Source organism: Pseudopipra pipra, chromosome 5 (assembly GCF_036250125.1).
Source record: "Pseudopipra pipra isolate bDixPip1 chromosome 5, bDixPip1.hap1, whole genome shotgun sequence".
In the NCBI taxonomy this organism is placed as follows: domain Eukaryota; kingdom Metazoa; phylum Chordata; class Aves; order Passeriformes; family Pipridae; genus Pseudopipra; species Pseudopipra pipra.
The window spans coordinates 25,233,579-25,246,461 of record NC_087553.1 but is presented as its reverse complement, the minus strand read 5'-3'; the positions used below and the strand labels follow the sequence as shown (position 1 = coordinate 25,246,461).

General features: G+C 39.7%; 1 protein-coding gene across 3 annotated transcripts in view; it reads left to right on the top strand.

The window, feature by feature from the left end:
* MRTFA (myocardin related transcription factor A) overlaps positions 1-12,883 on the top strand; it is a 95,066-nt gene that overhangs the window by 57,521 nt on the left and 24,662 nt on the right. For all 3 annotated transcript variants that reach the window (XM_064655180.1, XM_064655179.1, XM_064655178.1), the window contains one exon: positions 8,809-8,874. In XM_064655180.1, the coding sequence (XP_064511250.1) occupies positions 8,868-8,874 (7 nt within the window). In that variant the 5' untranslated portion in view covers positions 8,809-8,867. The remainder of the gene's footprint in view (positions 1-8,808; positions 8,875-12,883) is intronic.

Here is a 12,883-nt window from a genome sequence, read left to right as displayed (position 1 = left end):
ATGGAAATGGCAGGAGTTAAGTCATGGAGAAAGAATGTAAAGGTAAATGCCGTAAAATGCACTGGCTGTAAAACTGCTGGTCTTAATGATAAATAAACATGAAAAGAACCCTGCAAAATTCAGCATAACTTTTGTAGTAATAATCAAGTTTGCAAATATTTAGAGTGACATACATGAGTAGCACCTGTGAAATAAGCATGTTCAGTTGTGTGCAGTGTTGAGGACTGTAAACTTCTAAGGCTATGAACTGATTCTTCCTTTGATATCTGCACGTTTTACCACCCCAGAATGCCAACGCTGACTTGAGCCTTTGAGAACCACTAACAGGAGTAACTGTTCTGTCCTATCTGGATCTTAGATCATATTTATGTCTTGGTACTTGGATGGTGCTACTGTTTTTGTTATGTAATACTGTGTCCTAACAAAACTAAAATTGCTGTAAACTGTAGTTTTACCTTCTAAATACAGTTTTGAATTAACTGTGATCTCCACATGTATCAAATTTGGTACGAAGCCTGAAAAATTACCTGCTGAGGTAGCTTGTTCTGTGCCCACAATGTGAGCCGGCTACCTTGTGGTAATATATGAGGATGGAAAGAGATCCTTTTACTTTTGACTGTGTATGTGCTTCTGATTCTATATTCTTTGGGGACCACTTTCCTCTGTAGGTTGGGATTTTTGATTCTGATAAATTAACTGTATCAAAGAATCTGTATTTATCTGTCTCCACTAAGAGATCTATTTAATGTCTCATAAAATTGACTCATTAAAAGATAATACATGCAAGTGTTCCATCATCCTTTGAAAATTTTTTTTTTAATGTTTCCTATTTCATATTTCTTTTCCAGTAACATCCTCCCAACAAAAAGGGACTATTGCTCTGTACCTGGGGTTTTTTTGTTTCTAGTAGCCAAAACTAGTCTTCTGGAACATGGTCATATAAATAAAGCATCTAATATATCAGCAGGCATGTGTACGCTACGTGTCATGTCAGTGTTTTTATATGACCCAAGAACATTTTGGGCTGTAGAATCTTTGAAGAGTGTGATTATATCAGGAAACAAGCCTTCTTGTCCTAAGGGTGAGAGTCAGTTAATTTTCTCTCTTCCTTCTCTTTTTATGTTCTTAATTGATCAGTCGCTCCTTTTTCTGTACTTTTCAGCTGCTTTTAAAAGCTTCTGGGCATTTCAGAGCCTGAAGGCTTTTAGAAGTGCTGGATGGAAAAAACCAGCTCTAGTGTTATGTGACCCACATTGCATCTTCGGATTATTACTACATATCTACTGTGAAATATTTTGAAGATTGTTGCTTTGGAGGTGAAGGATGTGCTCTGTTTTTCTAGAATCACTTGATGGAGGGTTTAGATCTACATCAGGCAGAATTGTATTCCTGTTCTCATCTGTACAAATTTTTAATGTTCTCATAAACTTCCTAAGAGCATAAGAAAGTAAAGGTGGTCGTAAAAAAAGTTTCAAGTCCTCCATACTAGATGCCTTTGAGGCAGCTGTATGGCTTTCTTGGTTAAACCTCCTCTTCAGCTTTGTTCCTACAATCGTCTGTGTTGGACAAGCACAGCTGGGTAAGGAGTTGTATCAGTATTCTCCAAGTTGGCATGAGACACCTCTCCAGGTCAGCATATTGCAGCAGGACATGCTGATTTCTGCAGTGCTACTAAGAAATCTGCTTTCATCATTCATATGACGTGCAGTAAGGAACCGCTCCTGGTCCTGGTTCTGTTTCCTGTTCAGGATCTGCTTCACAGATGTCCTCTTTGGGTGTAAGGGAGAGTGATCCCAATCCTATTCCTCACAAAGAGAAGACCACAGCATGATTATAAATAAGTGGCTTTTGCCTCTAGTGTGAAAGGTTCTTATAACAGTTGAAGAGACTAAAACAAATTTTCTTTCTAATCTTTACCCTCCCTAAGTCCATTTTCTCTGTAGGATGGTTGCTAAGGAAGAGCTGAGGAAGCTGCCTGCATTTTAATAGCAGCCATTGTTGCCTGAGTAGAGAAAAGAGGTAGTGGAATGAGAGATAGTCTCAAATAGTAAAGAAATAAACTTCTGCTTAACTGTCCCTTTGCCCAGGCTTGCTCCAAGTTATTCTTTAAAATGCATTGAGATGAATAGAACCCTATGGCCGCTATTCCCAACAGTGGATGCTTGCAAATTGTGAAGATCGAGTGTATCTTCTGCTTCTCCTTCACCCCACTGAGGGACATGAGTTTCTGGCATCCCCTTCCCAGGGCAGCAAAGTGTCATATAATCCCTGCAGTTTGGGTGTCATTTACAGTCTGCTTCACTTAAATGCTTCTCTGTTAACTGCACAGTCTGCTTAAATGCAAAGCCAGCATGTATTCCCCATCAGCAGTTAGTGGATTAAAATGCTGTTAGGCTCAGAAAATTGCCTTTAAAAAAGGCCCCAAAAGTTAGCTTTTCTTTGTTGATAACCCCCATTCTAGCACATTCTGTGTGGTGTGGGGTGTGTTGTCGACAACATCAGAAAAATGCAACTCTAAAACAAAAAAAGTAATCCGCCTCAGCAATTTAAGTAGATAAAAATTAATTTTGACCATTGTATTCTCACTCATTGATCACAAACTATCAGAGTTGAATTTTTCTTAAAGCTTCCTGTGGACACTACAAAAACTTTGGTTCACTAACCTCCCTTAGCTGCTTCTATACAGAAAGGTGTATAGAACAGACAGCTGGAGTTTAGCTGCCCTTGCTGGTGTTTGAACAAGAATCTAATCTGGCTTCCCGCTGAAGCAGGAAAAGGCTAACACAAGTCAGCATTTGTTTTGTAAGGTGACACAGCTGAAAAAATGCTCAGAGACCATTTTTCAGTGTGAGGGAAGGGTTTTCTTACCATGTTTCCAGGGGACTGAATTCAGTCAGAAATGTAGGATACGGCCTCCACCAAAAACAACAGCTGGTGCACTACATATTCAAAAGCTGAATTGAGCACTGGCTACTGGTCAAATGTGACTATTTCATCAGCAACTAAGAAAAAGGTTCTCTTCTCAATGTAATTAGAAGAGCTGCTGGCCGAGTGGTTAGTGGAGAGGTGGCTTCATCCTTCAAAGCAGTAGTTACACAGCACTGTGATGTCTGAGTTAGGGGCCCCAGTTCTGCACAAACAGCTGTGACAGTTTTGATCAGCAAATATCCCATGTTGTCAAAGCTGTCTTTTATTGTTGCATATTATAATTAAGTTGGTTGCATACAGGCTGTTGGTTTAATCTAACGGTGTTATACACATTGGACTAAAAAATTGGAAAGTATATGTAGGCTTAGTGCCATGTTTCCTTAGGCTGTGTTCTCTGACCCTCACAAAGTAAACATAGTCAGACCTACTCAGTGAAAATTCTCCTAAAATACCTTTGTCGCTACAGAAAGGTAGAGGTGTTGAACTAACTGGCAAGTTTCCATCCCAGCTCATGCTGCATTAAAGCTGTCTTGTGAGTTAAGAGGATGCTGTAGCACGGTGTGTTCAAAATGGGCTGTGCATGCGGAGGTGGTGGACAGCATACAAATAAATGACCGTGAGCCCTTATGAGCATTAAATTGCTTTTGACTGTTTTTACTTATGCTTGCACTTTCCTCAGCTTAGATAATGAAGTTAGGCTAATTTCACTTGTTCTTCAGTGGTTTCTCTTCCTGATCACATGGTTTATTCATTGGGTTGCAAGGATGAATTTTTCTATCAGGCAGACTGCTTTCACTGAATTTACAAAATTGATAAATCACGTCTGTGAGCATTCAGCCTTCATAAACTTCATTAATATAAAGTTTATGTCTTGCACTCTCCCATTTTGCATGGGTATCCCAGCCTGAATTCCAGGGAGTTCTGCCTCTCTCAACCCCTCTATAGGATTTCATTTATCCATAGCAGCCTTCCTTCCTTCCTGTTCTACACTACTGCTCGAGCTGTCTCTGTTGTAATCCACCCTGTGGATTAATCATAACCTTGGCTGGGCAACCTTGAGTATCACTTGGGATTCCTTAGAAGAAAAGGTTTTGTAGCAATGTGAACACAGACTCCTTTTGGCAGTAAGTCTGTATTCAATATGACATACATGAAGCCTCACCACAAGCTGCAGTTCACAAGCCATGTATTTCCCTTCACTAGTTTTCAAAAAACAGGAAATGCAGAATATTTTTTTAATTTGTTGTCACAAACCTGTCCTGGTATGTGACATAGTCTTTAAAATGAGGTTTGTTTTTTTTTTCAACCTTGAAATGCAGAGATGCAGAATCTGCAGTCTAGTCTCTGTAGTAGGTCTAGTCACACTACTAAATACAAAGTGTGGTTTAGAAATAGAAGAGCTTTCAGACATGTATGTGTAAGGGCAGGCACGCTGCTGCAGATTTAGACAACGAGCTGCAAAAAACAACTTGGCTCATCGTAGATATTTGTTTTTGCTTCTGCTTGCTACTAATGCACTGCTTACAACTGGAGTTGTAAGTGTCCTGAAAGTGTCTGTAGGGGTGCAGCCTCCCTATATTAAGTATATACTGCTGAATCTGAGCTGCCACCAGCCACAAGTAGCTGGTCTTGAAAGATGCCTGTGGCTTCCCTATTGAGGAAGTTTTATGCTAAGATGAACAAAAAATAATCTGACTTGCTGTATTTTACTAACAGGGTAACTCTGTTGATGGTGGCTATATGGCAATATTATTCGTCATTTAATACATCCCCCACCACCTCAGTTCTCTGCTCCTTCTCTGAAACTGCTGGCAGCAGTCCTCTATATTAGCTCCCAAATTTCTCTGAAATGTTTTACTAACTTTTGGAACAGTCCATTAGTGATATAAAAGCCTTGTTCAGACATTAATTCAGAACTTTTCATACTTGTGAAATAATTAAATTATGCCCAGTTTCGAGTGGGAAAATCAGACAAGCATACAAAGCCCACAAAATGTTGCATAGACTGTGTCACAAGTTGAATGAAAAGGTGAGTAAAAGGGTACCAGTTTGGAACTTATTTTCTGACCAGCAGTTCTATACTCCCCTTTATATGACCTGATTTATTCTTAATTTGAAAATTAATTTAAAGGTTAAGTGCAGGGATAAAGGAAACAGAAAATTGTTTATTTGTGATTGAAAGACTTACACTTCAGTCTGTCTTAGAGTAACTTTGAATTTCTCTGGTCATTCTAGACCTTTGGCTGAGCTCCATGTACAACAGCCTTGGATTGGTGCTTGGGACATCTGTTAATCTATATATAGGATTCACACACTTGCACATGTAAACAGGTGATCTCCTAAATATATGAAATGGCATTGGGAACTCCAAGTACTTATTTAAGCCAAAATGTAATCAGAAGTGAACTGAAATAATCCTTTTTGCCTTCCTGCCACAAAAGTAAGCTGTCCTGGGAAAAAAAGTGCTTTATGTGCTGATTATAACTTGTGCATAATATATATGTATATACATTCATAAATCCAAGGAATTACTTAGTGCTTATTAAAAGTATTCTGAAAATGACCCTTTTTTTATTCTCCAGTTTAGTTCTCTTGATAGTTGCTAGTTTCTTACTGTTAAGGGACATAGGGTTTAAAAATAAAAGGTGTGTATCATGGGTAGAGAAAAAGGGTAGTAGATGGTAACTGATAAAGAAATAAGATATATTTAGGAAATTCATAAGGGAAGCTGAAGTCACAAAGGGAATTTTAAGTCATTTGATGATGTCTATAGCTGTCTGACTGAGGCTGATTTTAATAAATCTGAGAACAGCAGGGAGACTTCAGAAGAGCGAAAGACCAGTAGCATTTTGCCTCACTGCAGAAGGAGGATGAGTGAGTAAAGACTGGCTCATCTGATATCAGTTCCAGGAAGAAAAACGTGGAAAATTTGATAAAGAATTTAGATGGTATAAGAACAGTATAATCACACTGTTCAGCTTTTTAGTTTGTGAAAATGGCTCTGCTCAAATGTTATTTTGTTGTTTGGATATGGGAAATTTGGTTGCTAGAGGTTTTATTTGTTTGTAATAGACTTTTATAACATCTTTAACTTGGTAGTGTGGTATATTTTGGCTTTAAAAAGTATATTTGAATTTAATGAAGTACTGCTTAGTTGGATTAACAACTGACTGTAATCATAGAAAGTGTTTTTGGTTGGGATCAGCACCGTGCAGTCTGGAAACAAATGCAAGATGGGTAACAGTGTGGACAGAACAAATACTATGGTGGCATAAATAATGTTTAAAAATGGTTTAGATCATTTAGGCAAACTGAGACGGTTGAGCAAAATGTGCATCAGTACAGGTGAGGAAAGAGTATGCACCAAGGAGCAAAAAGTGTGTGGGAGCTTTTTGCTGAAAATCCCTGACTCTGTGAGGTGAAAGGTAAAGAGTAGGTGTAGTTAGAAATGTGAAGGAAAGTAGGTGGTCGTAGCAATTGGCAGAAAGGGCTAACGTACATTACTAGATGTGTAAATGGGAAGACATGAGTAATAATAAGATTATCTGCACTTAAAGCTGGGGAGCTGAACCTGATGCTATAGGTCTGCACTTTGTCTGTATACATTTAGTAAGATGTGCTAATTTAGGGTATGGATGTGAGTCCCTGAAATGGCTCACTAGTGGAAATAATGCCATGCAGGGAGAGATTTAATGGATTGCTACCTAATGGGGCAGAAATCACTTAGTAGCAATCTGCTGTTGGAAGTCTAACTCCCACCTTATGGTAGTGCTGGCAAATACCTGGTGTCCTGTTTGCTAAACCACAACTCCTGGCTATACGGTCACCCTCTTCAATTCACTCATGAGAGAACTACTCCGTGTTTCCAGTGGGCTGTGGTCCATGTCGTGTCAGTGAGTCCAGCCACCAGTCAGGGGAACATGAGAGATGATGGGGGGAGTGAGAGCTTTCACACTGCAGCAGCAAGCTGTTGGACCGAGTGCTCATGTAGAAGTGGGTTTTAATACCCTCAAGACGAATCCAGCAAATGAAGAGCTCTGAGAGGAGGCCCAGCCGTGAGGCTGCGTTAGCCCTCACTAGCACAGAAGTAGGAGTGCGATCTCATGCTGAGTAGGAGGAAGAGTCTGGAACTACCACTTCTGTTTGCAGTTTCACAGCCAAACGAAGGGCCTGTTCCTTCCCCTCTGTGTTCCCTCCTCCTCATTCTGGCTCTTGGCTGATCCCACACAGAATTACCATGGTGCTCTGTACACCCTCCCTCCCTTTCTCACTTCCACGTACTAAAGAAAGTAATTTCCTGCCAAGGATGCATATATTAAGAAATCAAAGTTTGTCTTAAGAAACAGAAGAGAGGTAACTAGTTTGCACACTGTGCACACAGAGGTACCTCCACAGGTAGGAGGTACTCCTCTCACTCTCATAAACCTTTCAAAGAAAGGTACATCAAGAGTCAGTGGAAGTGGAAGCTAGACAAATCCAAGAAGAAAATTAGGTGTGCATTTAAGAAAGGGTGATTGGCTGCTGTGCAAACAACCAAGGAAGAGATGGATCTCTTGTTTAGTACATATGAAGACCAGAACCCTTATTGGAAGATGTATCTTAGTCAAATGCAAACTGCAAATAGGAGGTTGAAAGAAACAGGTAAAATGTGATGATGTCTGTAAGTAGACGTAGGGGCATCTTCTTAAATTTTTTGATCCTTGCTTTAGGGAGTGTACAGGACAAATTTGGATATAATGTATGAAATGAATGTACTGGACAAACAAAGTACTTAAAAAAGGAAGCATAAGGGTTATAATGAGATTGCATAATTAGACTGTAGAGCAGTTTAGCTCTCTAGTGGTTTCACTGCATTTTGTGGACTTTTCTTTTGTGGACTATACAATAGACATAAGCTTGACAGAGAAATTAAAATTAAAACAGGGGAGATACCTTACCATTCATTTTATAATAATTTATGTTGAGTATACTTAGGAGTTTGGGCTTGATTGCAAATGGGATTCAATATCTATTCATACTCAGGTTGTCCTAATTTGATATGTGTGTGTCTACACATGCATGTGATTTTTTAATTCAGTTTTGAAAGGTTGCTTTCATATGGAAGATGTCTTTGACTGTAAGAACAATCTAGAATGTTGCTTTGATTGTGTAGTTTAAAGAGAAACTGCTGTTATAAACTAAATGTTGAAATTATGACTATTCCAGAGATTGACATTAGAAAAAACCTAGCTAATTGCATTTCACACAGGTCATGAATATGTTCTGTTATGCTAAAATAAATAGGAAAAATTCTAGCGATAAGGGATTTCTTCTGCGGTGGAACAAGGATACTTCCAGACATATCCATGGTATTTCACTTTCACGAGTTGTTTCTGAAGGTGAATTTCTGAGCTGAGGAAGGAAATCAGCCTTGTAATTTAGAGTAACGACCAACAATTTTGTCATATCATTTAATCTGCACATGGTAATTAGAGTTTTCAGGAGTCATTAGCAGCTGGGGTGTCACTCTGTGTTTATTGGAGGGCTGTCAGCCCGTGTTTCTCTTTGTTTGTTTTTTAATATTAATGGTTTGGAAAACAGTTGGTGCTCTAGAAAGAATTGAGAAACAGGCCTGGGTTTGTGGATTTTTATCAGCCTGCCAAGACCCTGCGCAACTTCCTCTCCCTCTGCCCGCAGCAGCATACGGAAACCTGACTGCTGCAGGCCACTTCTGCAATTGCAGCAGGGCAGGGAGCAGGGTGGGAGCGGGGTCTTTTTCTTCTGCTGCTGGCTAGTGCCTTGCCACCCAAAGAAGAAAATAAGATGCATTTGAAAATGTCTCTTTGGTTGTTTCTTGCACTGATGGGTTTCCTTCTCTCCCCTCTCCTTGCTGTCGTGCAGTGCTGCAGTTGAAGCTCCAGCAGCGACGCACACGGGAGGAGCTGGTGAGCCAAGGGATCATGCCGCGTAAGTACCACTGGAATTCTCTGTCTTGCTGTTTTTGTGCATCCTTTTTTAGTGGAGAATGGTTTCCTCAATGATTTGAAAGATCAGATTCCCTGCTTCTGCATGAACACCGTCGTATATGAGCCCCACCCTGTCCCACCCAACTTGGTCCTTCTGAAGTGTTGGTGTGCTGGTGTGGGGCCACCTCCCATACTGAGGAAGAGAGTAATGACTGCAAGTGTAACTGTCCTCCAAAACAATGCTTGCATTTGATCGCGCTGCAGAGTCTTTAGGAGAACATGCTATGTTAGAAGTGCCTTGTATACTTGACACATACTGGTAATCACTCTTTTAACAGGCTTCCTGCCTCTGCAGTTTCTGTTCTTGCAGTTTGCCAGCTCCCCAGACCTCTGAGGCAGTTGTAACTTTGTACATACATATTCTATAAACTGACTGAAAACAGGCAGTGTGTACGAGACGTTAACCAACCAGGGACCCTGTTTTATGTTTGTAGCTAGAAAATGTGGCTAGAAAGAGCCATATGAGCATCAGCCATTCCCCTCCATGCAGGGGAAGGCAAAACCAGTGGAGCCAGAGAACATTTCTGGATGAACACAAGCTTTAATAAATTCACTGTGAGGTTAATGTTGGAGAAGATATTTTTCTTTTTTGTTCCCCTTCTTCTCCCAAAAATGCAAAAAGGTATCTGACAAATAGTTTTGTCATCCTTTGGTACCTCTGAACTACATGACTTACATTTAACAACTTCAAGCAAGACCAAAGAATGAATGTTTTATTTTTGAGGTCTTCTCAGTTTCACTCATCACCTTTAGTAAAAGGCAATGGATCAGGTATGTATTTTCTTCTTTCAAAAACTTTCCCGCTTCCCTGTTTCACGAGCTTTACTTGAAGACAGTGTAGTAATGTGGAGTTTCTCATTCTTTCTATTTTTGGGGTGCACAGTGTAATGTGACACAGTGGTGTGACTTAGACTTTGCCGAAGGCGCAAGGTTAGACTGTCAGCTCTCTCTCTGAATGAAGAGAACCTGTCATAGCACTCTGTTGGCTGGAGTGGCTTGCTGGAAGGCAGTGATCTTCTCAAGATGTTTCTGGCACCCCTACTTAAAATTATGTTACCAAAGCAGAAAGGAAAGATTGGATGAAAGACTAGTGTCCCAGTTAGCTGTGCCTTTTTACTAATGCTTCCCAGAAGAAAATGTGCCTGACTTCTTTGTGGTCTCCTGCTTTGGGTGGATATGTATGCAAACACTGTATTAACTTATGTTCAGTACTGGCTTTCTTCAAAGTGTGGCTGACCAAACTTGTGATTCCTGAGAGGGGTCTATTTTACAGGCCTTTTGAAAATGAGGCCCTTGCAAGTAATTCAAGTCGGGCATCCTGAATAATTAATGAGTCTTGAATTTGCTTAAAATATAGCCTAAATTACTAGTCTTTGCAGATTTGTGCCCTTCATTACTTCATTTATATCTCTTGCATGTGAGTTTTGTGATGGACCAAAGAAGAATGTTTAGTGAAAAATAATTGAGAAAATATTGGTGACACATAAAAAGGTCTTTTCTGTAATGGAGAAAAACCACTTTAACACATCTGTTCTAAACATGATTTGAAATTAGTTCCTCCCAAGTAATGGTATCATTTACCCATACCTGCCAACTGGAAATAGCCACACATAGTTCCCTGAGCCATTTTTAATGAGAAGATCAGATGTGAGATAAATTGTGACACTTAAAGCAAAAGACCCATTTTTAACCTGAGAAGTACAGAGGATGACTAGGGACCATGTTCCTCCTAGAAGCATCATAAAGGCATGACAGCTTTGCTTCTACTTTCATGAGTCCAGAATAGGTATTTTTATGAATGCTGGGAATGTGCAAGCATGCTGTTTTCTTTCATCTCTCTGACCTGCACCCCTTCTCTGTGAAAACATTTAGATACTTAATCTGGTTCCCCTGTCATCTACTACTGAACACAGCTATACTGGACTATGTGTCTCCCTCTTGAGTTCATTAGTCAAGAACCAGGCCCCACACAGCCCTTTATGATGATTTAATCATTATTTTCCATATGGAGAGTCTTAACGCTCTTGAAAGAATTGTGATGGTTGTGGTTCTATCTACATTACAGCTTATGTCAGGAATGTGCTTTTGAAGTGAAGCTCCTGATTGCACCTGCCTACTGTACCTTGGTTTGCACTGTGAAATGAAGTTTGAGTGTTGGATTAAATTGGGATGAAAGTAAAGTGGAAAATATTCTGTCTAGAGCTAATATGCATTCAGTCCATGGGACTAGACTACAACTTGTCTGGTACCAAACCTCCATTTCACCTTCACTTAGAGTGTGGATGTCAGTTCCTCAGCATCGACCTTGTTTCTGTTTACATTTGGTCTTACTATGCTACCCTACATGTTCATTTAGATTAGCCTTTCATACAGATCAGTTCCTGTATCTTGAAGCAAATAGATGTGGAAAAATCCATGAGCCAAATATGGGAGAAGTAAAAGATTTTGTTACATGTTAAAAGCTATCTAGGATGAAAACTCACCTTGGTACCTTTGGTTCTCCTGAGTGCAGTGTAAATCTTACATTTTGTTTAGATTCAACTTGGTGCCCAGAAAGAGAAATTTCATTTCAGGCTTCTATCAACACAAGGTTTTTGGACAGTGTAAATGTCAGGAGTGGGAGAAGACGCATTTGTGTCACCTTAAAACGAGTGTGAGAGTCGCGCTACTCCTGCTTTGCATGTTCGTAACTGGGAATTACTTAGTGGAATTTTGTTTATATGATACAGTGGAAAGGCAAATGTTTCAACATTTTTTTACCAAGTACACTTAATCTCGCTTGAATAACCTTCCCAACCCACCAGCCACCTACAGTAGGGCTATGCTTCACTGAAAGATTAGTATATTGTACTAAGAAATAAAACATTTATAGGCAGTGACAGATGATTCAAAATAATTTGGGTTTATGCTTCATTAATTCTTCTTGCTTTTCTGTTACCACTTTGTGTAACCTTTCCCTAGCAGCAGGATTCATTAGCTGAAGATTAAAATTCTCAATTGCCCATAGAAAAGAGGTGGGAAGCAGGTCTTCACCTGCATCTGACGTACCTGTGATTAGAACTAGAATGACTGTATATTGAAAAAAGGAGAGCTGAGTTTTCATGTTTATTCAGGTTTTGGCCTGTTTTCTGACAGTGCAAATAGACAAGCTTTTTTGCTATTTGCATTTTTTTGTAGCTATGCAGAAATGATTTTCATCTTCTCGTCCTCACAAAATGCAAGTTAAACAAAATCTGCTGTCTGTGCTCAACTCTTTGAACTCTGTCATGCTATAGAAGAACAGTCAGATGCTGTCGTTTTTTACAGTGTTGAATTTAAAGGTTACAGGTATTGTAAGGTTTTTGGGGGGAGTATTAAACACCCCATTTTTCACCCTTGAAAAGAATGTTCAAAACAGTAGCTAACGTACATCTGAGTAGAAAGATATGTGGAAAATATCTTCAATTAAAACAGCAAAAATTTTTAGGGGAAAGACATTTGGCAAATGTAGCAGTACTCTGCTATGCAAAATATGTGCCTCTTTTTCTCTTTTGCAAGATTTAAAGCTTCACATGCCCTTTGTTTTATCCATCAGGATTGGGATCTTTGGCTTCTGGCTGCAAACACAAAATGTAGGCAAGCATGCAAGGTTGTCGTGTGGAACAATCGTGCAGGAAAGCTGTTTTGACCATCAGATTTATGGAAGCAGATGAAGCAGAAGTAGATAATTTCTGGTAATGTGCCTTGTGTTGCTCTATAGCAGTGCTTTGTGAGTATCTGAAAGATGACACAGGCAACCTTTGGAAAGGGCACTGTCTGGACTGAGAGCTAGAGGGAAGGTGGCTTCTGTACAGGCTGAGAATTTCCAGGAACTTCTTTTTCACTTCAGTGTATCTGATGTTTGCCAGTTTTTGTGCCCACATCCAACTCCTCTGACTGTATGTTTATGTTCTGGGATGCAGTATATACAG